The sequence below is a fragment of the Caenorhabditis elegans genome, chromosome X (assembly GCF_000002985.6).
Source record: "Caenorhabditis elegans chromosome X".
Lineage (NCBI taxonomy): Eukaryota > Metazoa > Nematoda > Chromadorea > Rhabditida > Rhabditidae > Caenorhabditis > Caenorhabditis elegans.
Genome location: NC_003284.9, coordinates 15,183,500 through 15,201,540, shown reverse-complemented (window position 1 = coordinate 15,201,540; position 18,041 = coordinate 15,183,500). Strand labels below are relative to the sequence as shown.

The following is an 18,041-nucleotide window of genomic DNA, read 5'->3' as shown; positions in this document are numbered from 1 at the left end:
GAACACAGAGCTGCTCGATGCAATTTCCAGACACTTAACGGTACTTTAAATGTAATCAGCACGAGTAATTTACCCTAATACTCGGTGTTTTTCATAATACGAATATGAGGAAAAATTGACGTCATTTTGTGCTTTTTTATGAGCTCTAATTTTACTATTCTACTGTGTCATTTCAAACTTACAACTTTACATGAGTGATATCATCTTTAAAATTCTCAAGTTTCACAGGAGAATACTAATTTTTAAGAGCTGCTCAATTTTTAGTTTCTTCCATTTTCAGGCAAATTTGAAAAAGGAGCACAGCTTGGCTCACTTAGTGCTCTTCAGAATTTACAAAATCTCTTCAAAAGCAATTTTGAGCTTTTGTGGTTTTAAACTAGAAAAAAAGGTAATTAAGAATTTTCTGTTTAAAATTGGATAAAGAAAGTTGGATTTTGAAGACAAATTTACACAAAACAATTCTGCGTTCGGGGGGAATCGAACCCCCGTCGAATGCTTGGAAGGCATCCATGCTGACCATTACACCACGAACGCACGAAAGACTCTGCCTGAATACGCGGACATCTCGAAAAAACGCAGAAAAAGTTGCGTCAAACATGCATTATTGCCGGGAAATGTATTCTTGTCCTGCGTCCAGGCATTGTTTAGTCATGCGTTCGTGGTGTAATGGTCAGCATGGATGCCTTCCAAGCATTCGACGGGGGTTCGATTCCCCCCGAACGCAGAAACCTTTTATCAAAAATTTTTACTTTTAGGTATCCACACAGAAGTTATATAACTTCATTCGACCCAAATATTTGGGAACTCACGAACGTTAATTAGAAATTTTCCATTATGAAAAATGGAGTAGACTCTTTATCCCATTACTACTTTACAAAAGTACACATAATTCATCATCACGTCCATTTTAATCTCTCACACCAAAGAATTTTATTTTATAATATCAAGAAGTAAACGAAACTAATTCGATGGGAAATTTCTATGTTTGTTATGTTTCCTTTGGTTTCCCCGTTTGGTTTCTTATTATGTTTTATCAAATCAACAAACATCAGAGCATATATGCCTTCTACATCCTTGTAGAAACTCTTTTCCTTTATCAAATTGAATTCATATCCCTATTTTTTGCGCATTTTTTTTGACATGTATTATATGACACTGATACTTTTCCTATAAAGGGAAATTAGGTTTTGCTCTTTCCTCTCTTCCTTACTCATATCTATGATGACGTGAGGGAATTCAATTTTGGGGAAATTTGTTCGCATCAAGATGATGATCCTCTTGGAAAAAAAGTTATCATTTGAGAGGAATGTAGTAACTAATTCATGGTTTTTAAACTTTTACATATTAAAAAAAATACTTTAGGATACCTAAAAATGTTCAGCTGCGTGCTGCGTGATTTTGCAAAATTTTAGTGAAACAACTGTTGCATTACGCAGTACACCTGAATTTCAACTTTTGAATCAAAATTTTCTAAATGACGAATTAAAACTCGTGGAGTTGTTCTGATTAAGTTATAGCAACTAACAAACACATTTTGAAAATATTAATTTATGGAATAAAGCAAAGCGCTTATTTTATTAATTTTTTTCTATGTATTTTTTCTAGGCAAAGTAGACTGAAATTGGTAGAGAAAAATTTTTAACTAAATACTCCAAAGTACTTTAGATTCTTCTAAATTTCTATCAATGTGCGGGTAAGTTGCCATATTTCGAAAAAAGTGGACAAAAGTTGAACTCGGCTACTAGGTAACGGTTTTGTAAAAATTTACATAATTGACATGTTTTCTTAAAATTCGACGGTGGCCTCAGAACAAATTGTTTCCAGCCGCTGCGACATTGACAAGCCAATAACATTTCAAATCTTAACTAATTTTAGGCCATTTTCTGAGCTGTCATAACTTTTTTTTGAGAAGTTTTCAATAAGTTTCATTACGAAATTTGGTATTGTCAGACAATTTTACACCACCTTTATACGATGAGTAGCAACTATTATTCAATACTTTTCAAATGCTCCATTCTCAGATAATCTATTCAAAAACTTCAATTTTCAGTTTTTTATTGTACAAACTAAACTCTACATTTTTCTTTGTTAGTGTCTCTGAATCTCTCAGAACATTATAAAATTATAGGTCTTCTTGATCCAAACAACAATATCGTAGGTGGATATATTCCCCCGAGTTTGTCAATTCTTCCGAAATGACGATTTTTCTTTTCCATGAAACAGCAGTATTCTGACCGACTACTGAAACATGTCAGTTCATTCGTCAAAATGATGCTTATTTTACCCGTGTCGGGTAATGAAGCAAGCGTTTTTAATGCATATGACCCTTTTAATGTTCTCAATTTACACTCTCGCTTCTGAAATATCTAATATTTTCGTTCATTTCATGTCAATTTTCAGGGTGATGAAGATACCAGATGTGTTGGAAAACCTTGAAATAACCGAGCAAAACTTCCTCATAGTTTTATGCGCCACTGTGGTGATTGTTGTGCTTTTCGTATCATTTTTCCTGGTCAAAACTAAAAACAAACTTAATTGGTAAGCGTCAAATTGCATATTTAAAATCGTTAAAATTTAATTTCAAGGTATGATCAAAACGTGCTTGATATGGGCCAAAACCCAACACATCTAAGATGTACCACCATTTATCGCACTAATACAGATGACGCAACTCCGAATCCAGAATCGTTAGTTTATTTTTGTTATTTGCTTTCAACTTTTCTATTATTTTTTTTAGCAAACTTGGAGAAAGTTTTCCATCGACTAGTAGCATTCCAAAGGGTGATCTGACGAGTTTGTTTATGATTCCAAAAGCGAAAAAAGGCGCCAGGAGCATGTTCTCCAATCTTCATCAGAATCAGTTTGATAGGGGACTTTATCAGTTTCCGGTAAATACATAATTAAACAGAAATGAAATTTTTGTTCCGGTGCGGCAAATGAAAATATGAAGAAATATGATGCATCAAAAAAGTGGTGACATGTTCTTTTATAATTGTAAACTTTCATAAATGTTTCATTGAAAATGTTTCCATAGACTTTAGTCAAACTTTAATCAGGCAAAACAAATTTGAGAAAAATATCATTCCAACTTTGGAAGGTCTTCTTCAAACGTCATACCAAAGTTTTGGGATATTTTATACATCCCTCCTCAGGGCTCTTTTCAATATTTTCAATGTTTATACATTTCCAGACGGGTGACGAATCTGCATGTAGCTCAGTTACAATGTCCGCAGTTGGCTCAATTCAGCTTAGCGTCAGTCATGATGTCAACTTAAATCTATTAACAGTGACAATAGTCAAAGCAGTTGATCTACCCACTAAGCGGGAAGATGATCTGCCAAATCCGTTCATGAAAGTTTCCTTGGAGGTTTGTTGTCACGGAACCAGTGAATTTGAATCAATGGTACTTTGCAGATCCCGGACTCTAAAAAGCCAAACGTTGATCATCAAACCAAGACGTATAACGGAACGGCGTCCCCTCTTATTAATGAGGATTTTTATTTTTCGGTGAGAAATAAAATCGTTAGTTTTAGAATAAACCCATTTATTATCCAGGTAACATCACAGCAAGTCAGCATATGCCGTCTGGAGGTGATGGTCTACGACTATGATCAATTCAGGTATATTATTGTATTCATGATGTTGATAGTGGTTTTATAAAGAAAAATACTGATCAATGTTTAGAATATTTTATTGATTGAACGGTTCAAAATATATTCAGAACACTATCTAATATGTATAGCGTATTTCCGCTAAGAGTTCTTCATTCATTTTGACACCTTATGTCTAAGTTCTCGTTCGCTCTATACAAAAATTGCCAATTGACAGAACTTTTGTTTTTTTCTACTTTTTTTATATTCTAAAAATGACCGAGATAAGAATTTTCATAGTGTTGTAATTTAACGATTCACTATTGAAAACATTCGATAGCTAATTTAGCGGCTTCGCAGCGATTTTCTTGGCCCTACGCCGGCCGGCCTTCGCTACCGCCGGTCGCCGGGATGTGCATTTTGCCGTGAACTCCGGTGTTTGCGTGATGAGGATTTACGGCTGCACACCGTAGTTTATGCAACACTGTTTTGCGCAACGTAGCGCGAAAGAAAAATTATTTGGAAGCGATCGACACATTCGGGGTTCCGCGCCGCACTATACATGCAGATGCATTGCTGCAGCTGTTGGAGGCGCTTCATTAGCCGGCGAAGGCGACAAACTGGGGCCGAGAGCTAACCTTAGCAATAGGAGTTCTACCATTCGGAAATGGTAGATGTCGATCAAACTTAAAAGTTTTCGGAAACCTGTCCACATGAAAAATTTTCAGTTACAGTAAACGTGTTACTGTTGAAAAATGTGTTCACACGCTTCTAGAAATTTTATTTGCTAAAAGGATCGAGATCTAGTTTTGCTTTTTTTCTTTTGTTGAAACAGTATTCAACAACGATGCAGTATATAGATTTCACAAACATATAAAATTCCAACCTGTCTTCAATTTTTACCCGTTTTTTTCCAGTGTTGATGAATGTGTTGGGTATTGCTGGTTGACACTTGGCAGAATAAATGAGCACTTTGAGCACGATCTTCCTACATTATTCTGGGCGGAAGTCTTGCCGTACGAAGACGGAGAAAATGTAAGAACCTTGTGTGAATTAAGCTAATGAAATTTGAACTTTTTTGTAGAAAGGATACGGGCAGGTTCTGTTCGCGTTATCCTATCTTTCCCATGCACAACGACTCACAATGAACATTTTCAAAGTGAGGAATGTGAGGTTTAGGAATGGAGGAAGTGAGTCGAAAGGAAAAGGGCAAATGGATTTTATTGCTCTGTTTATTTTTTTCAGATGTGGCGCTCCGGGTAACACTTCTAGACGGAGAAGAAAAGCCGCTGAAAAAGAAAAAAACAAGCTTGAAGAAAGCGGCGAGATCAGTGCAGTTCAATGAATGTCTGACATTTTCAATACCAAAGCACACATTATGTGAAGTGTTTATCACAGTGGAAGTGAGTGAATTGATTAAAGCTGGAGTAGCCTTAGTGGAGATTTCGTCTACAGTTAAAAAATGTAGAAAATTTTTTTTTTCTCGCTCAACTTCCAAAATTATGAGTGGCAAAAACTGTGCAATTGTCACTTTTTGACAGTGAATAAAAAATTTCGAAAATTTTTTGAAAAGTTTTATTGTGATATTTGGTCATTTTGGGGCCAATTTCCCCACTGGCGCTACTCCACCTTTAAGAAGAAAAGTCTCTTGACCCTCTAACTCAAACATTTTTTTTTCCAGTTGATCACTGAAACCGGCACATTCGGAATCGCATCACGCACCCTGTCCCGGATGCAATTGCCATTGCACAAGTTTGTTTCATTATTTCTCTCTTTTCTCTTTCCCCCTCACTCTTTCTTTCCAACTCAAATTACCCACAATGTTTGATCACCTGTTACAAATTTTCAGGTGTAAAGACTTATGGAGAGCAATTATCCGCGAAGAGAAATCGCAGGCAAGATGGTATCCGTTTGAACAGCCCTGACAACGATTTCTGTTTCATTTTTTTTTGTAATGGAACGAATTTCGGATAAATCTCGGATTTGGATATTAATATTTGAGTTTGTGTTGTATTTTGAAATATGTTGAGAAATGAAACTTCGAAGGTGTAATGAAGTATGCAGTATGTCTGAAAAGTACGATGTTGGGGAAGCCCCATATAGAAAATTGAGGAATTCAGAGAAGAAAATAATAACAATTGAAAGATCATAAACAGAGATCTCTTAAAACAATAAATAAATAACGAAACAGAATCACCAAGGATCAAATTGGAATGGAAAATCGATGTGAGCAAATATAAATGCCAAGAAGCCTTAACAACATATTTTAAAATTTTTTAAATAAAAATAATAAACTTTGTACTTTGAGTTCCTGACACTAGGGAAATAAATAAGATAAATAGATCCTTGTCTTGACTTGAAATTCCATCCAAGTGTCTGTAAACTTCTTAAATGTGAGGCGTCCTCAGAAAATGAACTTATGCCAATTGAATTAATTTTTTTTTAAATTTTGTTCGTAGAAAAAATTAGCTTTATTTTGATCTGATTGAACGTTTTGGAAATGAATAGCTGGAATATTTTCAGGCCATTTTTCTTGACAGAGTTGGGTAAAAAAGGTTAAGATTTGTTCAAGAATATACAATTTTCTCAAATAAACTTAAATACCTAGATACACGTGGTGTCAGAAAGTCTCATTGCGGGTTGATCTACAAAAAATGCGGGAATTTTTTCCCAGAAAAAATGTGACGTCAGCACACTCTTAACCATGCAAAATCAGTTGAAATGTCTGTTTCTCTTCTCCCGCATTTTTCGTAGATCAAAGCGAAATGGGACTTTCTGACTCCACGTGTAGATACTCTTACATTTACCAGAATCCTGTGTAAATTCACAATTGAGGCAATTTTACGGATCTCAAGCGTAGTGAAACAATGCTCTGGAAAGATTTTAGATCAACTTTTTTTCTGCTTTTTTCTGCTGTAGGTTTGTAGATCACAGCTCAACATAATAGTAATTTTTCAAATGCCACAGGTAACGCCCCCAATTGCTCGTATCGATTTAAGAAAAAAAATTTTATGGTTATTCTAAACTTCTAAACATTCGCTTTTGAACAGGTTTAATTACAAACACCGACAAATTTATATGGAACCCGGTCTTCATTAATATGCAATTTAAAACTTACAGCACACAAAACCAAAACTTGGCCTTTGCTGCTTTTCCAATTGCATTACTTTGTCAGTTTTGCAATTTTTTGTATAGTCCTACATATTTTTCAAAACCTAAATTTTGTAAATGAAACCCTCAACATCTGCAAATCCACATTCAAAAAACCTAAGCAAAACACAGATTTTTCGTTCAAACGTCGTTCAATAATTCAGCGCTCGTTAACTTGTCTTCTCTTGTTTCCGACGCGGGAAACAAGTAATCTAATACCCGTCTCCACGTTCTCTGTCATGTGCTGATCATCGAAGGAAATGCCGAGAATTATAAAAGTGTTAGACTTGATCTTTGACATCACTTGTTTGCATAGTTCCATAATTTGATTCAATTAATTGCCATTTTTCGATGTCGGGAAAAAGGTGTGAATTGTGTGACGCGGATATATAACGTAACGAAAAGTCAAACACTGCAGAGTTGCGTTTGATACTGTTACAGTCTGTGCAAACATTTTAGGAAATGGATTAACACTCATTTATTGAAAATGACGGCTTGTCGGCTGGTCGCAATTCTCTTCCTTGTTTTCACTGTAGGAGAAGCTGCTGAAGATTGTGTCGATTTGTTGTCTACATGTGAAAGTCTGCAGTCCATCTGTATTGGGAGCGTTTTGGAGTATCACTTTAATGTTATCAGCGATCTCTCGAAACAGTTGAATAGGTAAGTATTTCAGCAACATGTTGAGCACTTCTTAGAAACAAGTATAACACTTTAAAATATAGAGTAGGACCTTCCACAAAGGCGAGGCAAGAAAAGATCACTCGAGAACACTCTGTGTACTGCAACCGACGCTACATGGGACCTCGCGTCACTATAGCTGTGTGCAACATAGAAGGGCGATGGTGTGAGGGCGGTGGGAGTGTGGGGCGTGGTGTGAGGCGGGCGGGCGAGAGTAGCGCCTTCCTGAGAGTCGTATTATTGAGATTCCAAACTACTTTTTGAACTAACAATAAAACATATTTTGAAATAAAAAATAAGTTTCACACGGACTATAAAATTAATTTCCAGCTCATCACTTCCTGCACTTGAAACTTCTTTGCCACTGATCCAATCCGGTCTTCCACTTGTTTTAGGCTCAAACGGAGGAGATGAGGGATCTGCCGAAGGATCTGCTGTTGAGGGATCTGGCTCGTCATCTTCTTCCTCAGTTTTCGATGAGCAGAACCTCAAAGTAACAATTTTATATTGGAACTTTAACTTTAAAAAAAATATTTTTAAGAATGCTCTTCCACTACTCAAAGAGTCCCTTCCATTGATCCGTGAATCTCTGCCACTTATAAGAGAGTCACTTCCGTTGATTAGACAATATTTAGATCCACTGGTGGGAAAATCTTATTGCCAACGAAAAGCGACGTGCCGAAGTAGAGTTTTCGCATGGATTTACTTTTAATTCGTTTTTCTCTTTTTTTTAAGGCTGCAAGGATTGCCCAAAACTGCGTGACTCCATAGTCGACTTTGTCCAGGCTTTATGCCCGAGAACTTGCAAAGTTTGCACAACTGGAAGTGGGGAAACGTTTTAACGCTTAAGCCTCATAAGTTCATTTTCCAGGCGACCTTCTCGCGTCCTCAGCTGCTTTGACTGCGTTTTTCTCCTGAGCCGGCGCCTCCTGATGTCATCGAGTTTCTTGTGGGATTGTGGGGAATGGGAAAAGGGAGATAATTGTTTTTCGAATAAATTTTCTTTCTGGGAATTTTGTGTATTTGTTGTATGTGGGAAAAAAGCAATATTCAGAACGTGCATTTTTATTTTTTCGTATTTCTCTTTCTATTATCTTTTCTATCAGCAGTTCTGATTTCTAACTTGGAAAGTTTAATTACAAGAAAAGAAGGAGAAATAGAAATAGAAATAAAAGCTCAAACATGTGGAAAAAGAGAGAGGGTGGCTCAACTAACAAATGAAGAAAAAAAACAAGAATGTGTTTAGATTTAAAGGAAAAACTAACTTTTTTAAGCAAAAAAAAGTTAGCTCGATTTATTATTATTATAGTTATTAAAATAGTTTTAAGTATTGTTAAAGTAATCGGGTTGGAATGAAGGTACAAATATGGGATGGGTGGGTGAGAGGGTATGCCCTAGATAGAAGATCTACACATGAAAAAAACAATAATTGTATACCAATATGGTAAATTCGGACCATCAATATGATGGAAAAATAAATGTGGAAATACTAATGTGGTTGTTAGTCACAACGCCAAGTCTGGAAAACGATGGTCTTTGCATTTCCATCCTCGTCGCTCCACATTGTCCACAGTTTGTTGGCAATTGAAGCGTCCAAGACAATTTTGTTGTCCTTGGCAACCGTTTTGAATGGTGAAAACCCGATGCTGAAATATCTCGTTTTATTTGGAAAGATTTTCAAATTGCAACATTGATCGATATGCCAGAATTGTCTAACTTTTTTCAAAATTGTTTCTGGACCGATATCGCTTCACTACCCCCACAGCAATGTTAAGTGCATCTCATGGTCTTTGATTAGGTACTAAACTACTGATCTTCAAATCAACTATCATTCTAAGTACCCATCTACATACAGGAATCATAAACTTAAAAAAGAAGAAATCTGGTTTGAGGTTTAATATAAGAAACAATCTGACCTACATACTTTCCAAATTCTTGGTGTAAATTGCACGTAGTAATTTTCTTGTACTTTTGAACCCTTTCTTTACACCGGCTAGAAATGCAGTATATAGATAAATTTCAAAGATTTATGACAGATTTTATGCTTCCACTGAAATATTTCTGTAATAAATCAAATTTCTGCCTTCTATGGCATCGCTTGAGATTACTGTAGCTTGTTATTTCCTAGCTATTTTTGTTTATCCTTTTCTAAAAACTTATTGAACATTCGGACATAACATGTTATTTTAAATGCACGCTTATTGAGTTAACCTTTACTTGAATCTTTCTAACGTTCTAAATAAAAAAAGCCCGAAAGTTTGATACCTTAAAGTTTTGTGAATAAGATCCATCTCAACTGCATTTCCGAGTCCCTTGCGGCGATGATCCTCGAAAACATATTGGTTGTTGAAGAATCCAGCCGGGTCGATCATTTCAAATGCAACCGGCTTCCCGTTGAAACGGACGCATGATGAAGGTAATCGAAGCAATTTGGCCCTGAAATATGTTTTATGAATATTTTAAAAGAGGTCCCAGCGTTGCGTCATCGACTCTCGTCCACCTCTTTTCTCTACACTCGTGTGGGATGGCGGTTCTCTGTGTGTAACAAAAAAATGACAACATAATCTTCAAAGATCGCCGATGCACTTTCCCTAAGCGAGATGGACAACAAACAAAGAGCTGGGATGATTGGAATTTCATTTTAAAGTTTGCACCACCACGTCATAGTTTTTCGCCTCTTCACATTCACCCCCTCTCTCTTCTTTTGACACTCGATCTTTGTCCTACACCGATTCTTACATTGTTTGCTCAAGATCGCCAGCACCTGCATGCTTCCATGTGTTGTTAACAATTTCAGCTTCCTCGGTTGGCTCAATCTGAAACATATTTCATTATTATTTTCAAAGATCTGAAGAATATTCCCACCTCGTCGTAATAATACCCATGTGGCACATTAGGCAATGGTGTGGTCATGGCAAGCTTTTTCTGAGACTCTGTCATGTAGAACAAAGAGAGTCTGAGATCATTATTAGTCCAGTCGCTGGAAGAAAGGCGCATGGCGACTCCGTACTGAAATAAAGAAGAGTTGTTGGGGGTAAAGAGCTATGGGTCAAATTTTGATTGGTCTCGTCAAGGATGTGTGCTAAATTACTATGGCTTACCTCTGAACACCTGAAAAGCTTAGCAATGTTTATTTATTTATTTATTTGTTTAATCCACAAATGGTACACAGGTGAATTGCGATTACAGTTTTTTTTTGTTGAAAATATGAAATTTGTACGTTACAATTTTCCTGTGTAATCATTTTTATACCAGTGCCTTTTTACAAAACATTAACTTTTAAAAAAACTGTCATCTGGTATAAGCAATTGAAAATGAATATGTTTGAATTCATAAGAGAACAGAGCACACGGTGTTACAAAGAGTATTACGAAAAGACACGCGTTTGTTGTGTGTTTTTGCCGACTTGTGAATTCACAACAAACCCATTTTATTTATTTTTTACAAGCTTAAGCGAACCATTTTAATGAGGTGTTCCTCGGCAATCACAAGATGAGGTTGACGCTTGGCGCCGAATACACGTGTTCTGAGCAATAGAGACGACCGGAATGAGGAATTGATTAGATTGCTTGGGGGACTTACCGGAATTCATTGATTAGGTCGATGAGCTCAAGGCGGTTCATGCTTGTTCCCGAAACTTGAGCCAGCGCCAGCGTTGGCCTGGAAAAATTGATAGTTTTAGGCTTTTAGTCTGAAGCGTGCAACTTACTTGATGAACTCGTTGTCTTTGAACATGAAGAACATTTTCGGATGGGAGATGTTTGGATAGACAAAAACTCGTACTGGACTCTCCGGGAAGCTGAAATAAAAATAAAAGCAAAATTTCAAAAATTTCAAAACCAAATTATCAATTATCTTTACCTATCTTCCAGCTGAGTATGAATTGAGAATGGAAAGTAGATGGCACTGACATGGCGAGAGCACTGAGCCTGAGCTCTGCGCAGATTCTCTCGTGTGGTGATTTCGATCAAAGTCGCTTTCATCTTGTCTTGGTCAGTTTCTGAAAGTAAAAAAAAGCGTTTTGAAGGACAAGGAGAAACTTTAGAAATGTATCTTATCTAGAATGAAAAGTAAGAGAGTGAGAAAAAACTGAGAAGCAGCTGTGTCGTCTAGAATAAAGAAGCAAGAGAAGAGCTAGTGGGCGGGGCCCTCCCCCCCCCCCCCCCCCCCTATGAATGTGTTGTGCTTAGGGCTTATGGGCGGTCGGGGGAGGAGGGGACGCAGAAGTTTTTGAATAAAGTTTTCACTTCCTCAGCTTCCAGAAGCTTCTTCAGCTGAAGAAGAAAAAAAGAAAAGACAGAAAAGACAAACAAAAAGAAACAAAAACGAGAGCACTGGTAAACCTAGAATTTTTTCAGAAACATAACCTCTAGAAAGAAAAGAGCAGATCCAGAAGCGAACCAACAAAAAACACATACATAAGCGAAAAGGCACCGGCTCAGAGGAGGTGGTCCAACCCGACACTCCTGGTTTTGTGCAATCTTTGAAAAAACGCGAGAGAGTGGAGATGCACACTCACAGTCCGCGAAAATAGTGCGCAATGATCGGAGAGCATCCGGCAGAGGATAATTTGGGCGTGAGAGAGCGCGAAACTTGTGGAGAAGCTCGAAGGAAGCTAGGGGGCTCTCCCCGGATTCTCGCGTTTCTTCTTCGCCGTTCAGTAGTCTCTCTCTCTCCCTCTCTCCCTCTCTCTCTTAGTCCCGCAATTTTTCCACGACACGCACTATTTTCTCGACGCCACCGTGAGCCTATGAGGGGAGGCAAAAAGATCTCTGCAACGACGGGGGGGCCCATTAGTCCAAAATGTTTCTCTCGGTCTGTATCTCTATATTGCGCTTTCTTTTTACCCTCTCATCCTGCTGCTCATTCTATCTTTCCCTAGTTTTGACAAAAGATTGCGTCTTGTCTCTTTGAAGATGACACTTTCGGCTCTCTGAGCTCTAGTCTTTTGACGTAGAACCGAACACAACTCGATGAAACTGGAGTTGTAGAGAAAGAACATGAAATGGGAAGCAAATCGAGGAAAACAAATTGGCCGGATAGTTTTTTTTGGAGTGTCTGAGATGTCGTTCTTTTTTCTTTGTTTTTGACTTTTTTTTTCTTCTTCTTCCGCCTTGTTCTCCTTTTTAGAAGAGCAAAGAAGTAGCCCACATTTGAAATTCTTAAAGACACAAAAAAATCCGAATAAATATCCAAAACTTTTGGAAGCCAAACATAAAACGTCAAAATCATATACATATATCCCCTGGGAACTTCATCTATATATGCTCTTGTTTACAGACATCGTGAAACGGAAGCAGGTGATACATGACGTTTCGAAATCAAACAATCAGTAGAATTCAAAACATCCAGAATTATAATAATGATACTAAATTGGCTTATTTTTCAGATAATACTTTTTAACAGGCAATTCAAGAGAATAGATTACAATTCACCGAATTTTCTGGATTAGTCATGTGGTTTTCCTACAAAAGAAAATCCGCAGGGACAAGTCATGGGAGTTATGGTTGACAAAACCTCAATAACTCATTCTTGGTGAAAAATGTCCATGAAAGTCCAATGAAGCCGATCTAGGCTCGTAAGGCAAGGCTGTCTAGAGGTCTGCACTTTTCGAAAGATCAGGGAAGTGACTTTTTCACATTGCGTGTTCTTTTTGAAACAACCTAACGGAAATCTTATACTTTAAAAGTTTAAGTTAATATTTATATGAATGAATTTACTCAAATATTTTAAAGTGGAAAACAAATGATCAAACAAATAACCATCTGAACTTCTAAGTTTGATTTTTGAACTCGAAACTGCTTATTGGAGTGGAAAATATATGTTCTATTCTGTAGAAAATCTACTTGAAACAAAGAGCTCTCTTGACATATTGAAACTAAAACTAATATTGGAATGGATTAAAAATAAGACGAATCCTGGTTTAGAGATTGTGCTTGTTCAATTGCAAACTTTTGAACAAAGCTTAATTTTTGGAATCTTTGTATTTTAACTATTATTACAATTATAATTTGACTATTTTAAAAATGCCGTACGACAAAAATTTAAGCAACTTTAAGTATACTTTTTGTGTATTTTTCTCAAAAATATACTGTAATATTTGTTGGTACGACTCAGGGGTGTGCGGCGAATTGCCGAATTCGCCGGATTCGCCGGACGGCTAATTCGGCGAATTCGGCGAATTTTAGCCGAATTCGCCGTTCGCCGAAAAATCACCGAAATTTCGCCAAATTCGCCGTACGAGAATCGGCGAATTCGCCGAAATTTTCCCAAATTCGCCGAGCTAAATTCGCCGTTCGCCGAAAATTTCAAAAATCGGCGATCGCCGAATTCGCCGTTCGCCGAAAATTTTGAAAACCGGCGTTCGCCGAATTAGCCGTTCGCCGAAAAATTCGATTCGCCGCACACCCCTGGTACGACTGCAAACTACATTGATGCCCAAATCGATTTTAACATTAAACCACAGTCAACAACTTTCCATATCCAATTTAAAAAGAAAAGTGCCCCAAAAACTCTTATGTTCACAAATTCCATAAAAACGTTTCTGCAACAGCTTGAGCTTCCGGTCCCTGAGAAAAAGTTCAGCACGAAAACCACTTACGTCACGATTTGCGGGTTTAGTTTTTGAGAATCATATTTATGCAAAAAGCTTTTTAAGGGTAAAAATTGCGTCGAGCTGTAAAAGTGTGCTCTTTTCGATGATATTTCAATGTGAACTTGTCAAGTTTTGTAGAACTATTTTATATACATAGCAATACGTATCGCATCAAGTAATCCTGATACTAATAGTAATACTGAGCAATTTCACAAATTTCACGGAGTGTTCTATACGAAGATTGGTTACCGTATTTCTTTTATTAGTATGGCTGCACAGTGGGGAGTGCGGTACTAATTTTGAAAGGGTGTCCGAAGTGTAATAGACTGCGCCAGTCTACCACGGAGGCCATACTAATAGATACATACTAATAGGTACCTATTGACTAGACCTACCTGAATGTGCAAGCAGAAGCTAGATAAGTTTTCGATGTATGTAAAATTCAATAAAAATTTAATAAAAATCACTTTCGTCTGCTGCAACAGGAACAAATTTGTAAGCTTAATAGGGTGTTTTTTTTTCAAAAAAAAATTTGAACCATCTTCAATAAGTTGAGAAGTTTCTGACAAGTCATTTTGGCAATTTTTAAAAGTGAAGTACCGAAACCTGAGACTTTGCTTTTTTAGACCCAAAATGACCCTTAACTACCGAGTTTCGTAGTGAGACGTTTTGAAAATTTCTCAAAAAAAGTTATGGCTGTTCAAAGTTTTGGAAAAAAAGTCCATTTTCCGCTAAAATTAACACTTTTGCAAACTTCTCGGTGCCAGTGTCTGGAACTTGATTTTTATTTAATTAATAAAAGTTATATTTTTGTGCGCCACTGACCGAAAATGTACTTAAATCAACGAATAAACGCAGTATTTATTAAAAAGCGATAATTAAATAAAAACAAAGTTCCAGAAGCTGCGAAACCGAGAAATTGGCAATATTTTTGATTTTAGCTGAAAATGGGCCTTTTTTCCATAACTTTGAACCGCCATAACTTTTTTTTGAGAAATTTTCAAAACGCCTCATAACGAATTTTGGTGGTTTTGGGCCATTTTAAGTTTGAAAAGGCAGAGTTTCAGATTTCGGTACAACACAGAACCATAACTCTCCTTTTTGTATGACCACGCCAAGGGTTTGTGTGATTGGGTTGCATTACCGTAGTAAAAAAAAACTAATGTGACTATTTAAATAGTTTGTATTATACATTGAAACTTTAAACACCAGTTTACTAAATTTTCAACACAACTTTCTACACAAACGGAATGGCAAAGGGTACGAGGTGTCAGGATGTCTCAATATAGTTTGATCTACAAAAAAATGCGGGAATTTTTTCCCAGAAAAATTGTGACGTCAGCACGCTCTCAACCATGCAAAATTAATTGAAAAGTCTAAGTCTCTTCTCCCGCATTTCTCGGAGATCAAACCAAAATGAGGCACTTTGAAACCACGTGAAATGACACATCTTTTAACTTTTCATGAAATATAAATTTAGAATTTTTATGAGGCTTAAAGATTTTTCTAGTTGTTTTTGTTTTTTTGTTGTTGTGTGCAAATATAAGGTTTAGCATTTTTGAAAAGTAAAATATGGGTACAAACTTTTCCGCGCCCTCTTGAAATGTTCAAACAAAAGTTTATATTTTGAAGTGCAATTGATTTGGCAAATAAATTCAGCCTCCTCGAATTCCTCAGATGTGTATTTTGTGCTCATATGAAATCTTCAACGGTTTAGGTAACCTCTTTGCAGATGACGCACAAGTTCAGAAATCAATGAGTAAACATTTAACAAAGAAGCAAAAAGTTCGATGCCAACATATGTTTCGAAAGCTAAAGAGTAAAATATAAGTCACGAGGGGCCTGGAAAACCGCGTCACTAGCCAACCTGTCAAGATACCTTTCGGTGAGACCAGGGATTAAAAGTGAGGAAGCCGCATTCTGTTACTGATAGAAAAATCTTTAGTCTCCACCGGATAACATTTCAAAAATATCAAGGGGCTGAAAAGATAGATTACTCGCTTACTCACAGAATATCTATTCATTCCTGAATAGAAAAATAGTAGTATCACATGAGATTTTAGAGATTGGAGATTGGTATTCCAAAAAAGTGTACAATTTTTGTAGCTCACAAAGCTTATCTTATCTCCATCCCACACGTTCCTTTTATACTTGGAATATTAGATATTCCCACCAAAGAACGATCATGAAATTTGAACCATCATTGATTTGCTGGTCCAATTATGAGCAGAGAACGATTATAGGTGCAGCTGGCTTTACGGTTTCCAGGGAGATGAAAAATTGCTGCAACCGGAAAGACACATCGTTCGGAAATGGACTTTGAAAGGGTGTCAAAAAGAAGGAAGTGAGGTGGAAAGAGCAATTCAGAGTGATTTTTTTTTGGAAAAGAAATGTAGAAGGGTCTGGAAATTTGAAGTTTATCATTTGTCACAGGAAGTTTTTCAAGTAAATTTTCAGTAATTTTTCTTTCAAAAATATGGCTGAAAACGACCAATAAAACGTGATTAGACAATTATATTTAATTTTTTTTGCATCAGCTTTCTTTAAATAATTTCTGGAAGCACGCTTTTCAATAATTTTAATTTCTGTCCCTCGGAATTATTGAAAATTGGTACTTATGGGGTTCGTTCCCCCCAAAACGTTCCCCCAAAAAGTACCCAAAAATTAAATAATGGTTTTTTTCATTCATAAATTTTCGAGATGCAGTTTGGATTTTTTCATAGCGTAAATTTGTCGACGATGTAAAAGGGTACAGAAAATGGTAAACATGCTCAAAACCACGTCTATGTCCAAATAGCAGTGTAAAAGTTTAAAAAACGTTTTCTCGCAAATTTTACGTTTTGATTTACTTTTATCCATTTGTATTTTAACAAGGTATGGGGTCCAAATTTGAACATTTTGCTGTTTCCCAAGCCGACTGAAAGTTGAGTTTTTTTTTAATTAGTGTCTTCTTTTTATAAATCAGATAAAATTACTTTATTCTGCAATCTTGCTAGGAAGCCTACATAAATACTGTACAACAATAGAACAATTTTTATTTGAACTTGTTTGGCTCACCAATGTTATACTTATGAGGCTGTTTTTGTTCCAGTCTTATTCGTTGGATAAGATAGTTTTTTGTGTTCAAACAATGATAAACAATCGAAAAAAGAAAAATATGCAACAATAAACCCTCATGTATTTTTTTCAGATGTTCAGATTCAATCAGAAACGAAGTGCACATCTGCACCGCTTGAGTTGAAATTGGCTCCACTTTGATTCTTTTTTTTTTGCAGGACCAGTGCGTTTCATGCAAACTTCAATTGTTTGAACATATCGATACAGCATTCAATTACAATATTCTAATGTACTTTTTTTCGAAAAAAAATTTGGCCGAGCAGAAATATTTGGCAAACTTTTAGAACAACTTTGACAAATTCTGAAAACTGAGTGCATCTAATCGCAACGTTACATGCATATCTTGTGACTACTCATCTATATTAATTCTAAACTTTAATTAAAAGTCTTAACCCTAAAGAACTTGGTAATGATGTTTCCTTCTAGATGTGAGCAAATTTTTAATCGAAAGTTTGTTTTCAGAGAAGAGCCGGCGCAATTTGTTTGATCTTTTTAAAGTGTGAAAAAAAAGGAAATTCCTGGCATTAAACGATATTTCGTAACCCACCTCGTTTCTAAATAAATAACTGACGTCATTTTGTGAAAAACACAAGTAGTGGATATTTTTGATATTCGCTTAATAAACCGAGCTAAAATTTCTGCTAACATCAGGTTTGAAATTGTCTCACTAAAATACGTAATTAGACCAAGCGTACGTGAATTAGATATCTCATGTATAATATTACTAGGGTGACTTTTTGTAAATCAAGTGTTAGATAATATTTATTGGCTAGTCGTTTTGCATTTTTCAACTTGCAAAGAAATTTTAAACTAAGCAAGTTCAAAGATTTCTATCATAAAAAACGAATTTCTCGACATGACTGTAATCTTCAAATAACCAAAATTCAAAATACCGTTTAAAAAATGACTAA

At 36.3% G+C, this 18,041-nt stretch overlaps 3 protein-coding genes and 8 non-coding genes across 12 annotated transcripts; 7 read left to right on the top strand and 4 right to left on the bottom strand.

Annotated features, from left to right (window-relative positions):
* The first annotated feature begins 452 nt into the window (after positions 1 to 452).
* T10B10.13 lies at positions 453 to 600 on the top strand. Its single transcript, NR_072684.1, has one exon. It is a non-coding gene; the product is annotated as an Unclassified non-coding RNA T10B10.13 (non-coding RNA).
* T10B10.t1 lies at positions 463 to 534 on the bottom strand. The gene has a single exon. It is a non-coding gene; the product is annotated as a tRNA-Gly (tRNA).
* A 50-nt stretch (positions 601 to 650) lies between the features above and the next one.
* T10B10.14 lies at positions 651 to 734 on the bottom strand. Its single transcript, NR_072683.1, has one exon. It is a non-coding gene; the product is annotated as an Unclassified non-coding RNA T10B10.14 (non-coding RNA).
* Positions 653 to 724, top strand: T10B10.t2. The gene has a single exon. It is a non-coding gene; the product is annotated as a tRNA-Gly (tRNA).
* Positions 735 to 2,388: 1,654 nt separating the features above from the next.
* Positions 2,389 to 5,658, top strand: snt-7 (C2 domain-containing protein). The gene is made up of 11 exons (NM_078125.6): positions 2,389 to 2,538; positions 2,586 to 2,687; positions 2,738 to 2,888; positions 3,191 to 3,367; positions 3,415 to 3,507; positions 3,556 to 3,620; positions 4,508 to 4,625; positions 4,675 to 4,780; positions 4,836 to 4,993; positions 5,272 to 5,342; positions 5,440 to 5,658. Exons 1-11 carry the CDS (start codon positions 2,405 to 2,407, stop codon positions 5,513 to 5,515), a joined length of 1,251 nt encoding a protein of 416 aa, NP_510526.2. The 5' UTR covers positions 2,389 to 2,404; the 3' UTR covers positions 5,516 to 5,658.
* A 1,202-nt stretch (positions 5,659 to 6,860) lies between these two features.
* Positions 6,861 to 6,994, top strand: T10B10.15. Its single transcript, NR_072682.1, has one exon. It is a non-coding gene; the product is annotated as an Unclassified non-coding RNA T10B10.15 (non-coding RNA).
* Positions 6,995 to 7,157: 163 nt separating this feature from the next.
* Positions 7,158 to 8,455, top strand: phat-6 (PHAryngeal gland Toxin-related). Its single transcript, NM_078124.6, has 5 exons — positions 7,158 to 7,400; positions 7,749 to 7,911; positions 7,960 to 8,101; positions 8,154 to 8,243; positions 8,290 to 8,455. The coding sequence occupies exons 1-5, from the start codon at positions 7,228 to 7,230 to the stop codon at positions 8,334 to 8,336; spliced, it is 615 nt and encodes a 204-aa protein (NP_510525.1). The 5' UTR covers positions 7,158 to 7,227; the 3' UTR covers positions 8,337 to 8,455.
* A 12-nt stretch (positions 8,456 to 8,467) lies between these two features.
* Positions 8,468 to 11,418, bottom strand: T10B10.4 (Glycine N-acyltransferase-like protein). 2 transcript variants are annotated; one of them, NM_001029731.6, is made up of 8 exons: positions 11,280 to 11,418; positions 11,128 to 11,217; positions 11,001 to 11,078; positions 10,878 to 10,944; positions 10,284 to 10,427; positions 10,158 to 10,234; positions 9,684 to 9,854; positions 8,468 to 9,064 (listed from the first exon to the last, which is right to left on the bottom strand). In NM_001029731.6, exons 1-8 carry the CDS (start codon positions 11,399 to 11,401, stop codon positions 8,920 to 8,922), a joined length of 894 nt encoding a protein of 297 aa, NP_001024902.1. In that variant the 5' UTR covers positions 11,402 to 11,418; the 3' UTR covers positions 8,468 to 8,919. The 2 variants fall into 2 exon arrangements, 1 of the variants encoding a protein (NP_001024902.1); NR_002426.1 differs by lacking the exon at positions 10,878 to 10,944 and having other exon boundaries at positions 8,920 to 9,064; positions 11,280 to 11,401.
* Positions 11,419 to 11,582: 164 nt separating this feature from the next.
* T10B10.10 lies at positions 11,583 to 11,729 on the top strand. The gene has a single exon (NR_072681.1). It is a non-coding gene; the product is annotated as an Unclassified non-coding RNA T10B10.10 (non-coding RNA).
* Positions 11,730 to 11,860: 131 nt separating this feature from the next.
* T10B10.11 lies at positions 11,861 to 12,122 on the bottom strand. Its single transcript, NR_072680.1, has one exon. It is a non-coding gene; the product is annotated as an Unclassified non-coding RNA T10B10.11 (non-coding RNA).
* Positions 11,877 to 12,206, top strand: T10B10.12. Its single transcript, NR_072679.1, has one exon. It is a non-coding gene; the product is annotated as an Unclassified non-coding RNA T10B10.12 (non-coding RNA).
* The last annotated feature ends 5,835 nt before the right edge of the window (positions 12,207 to 18,041 follow it).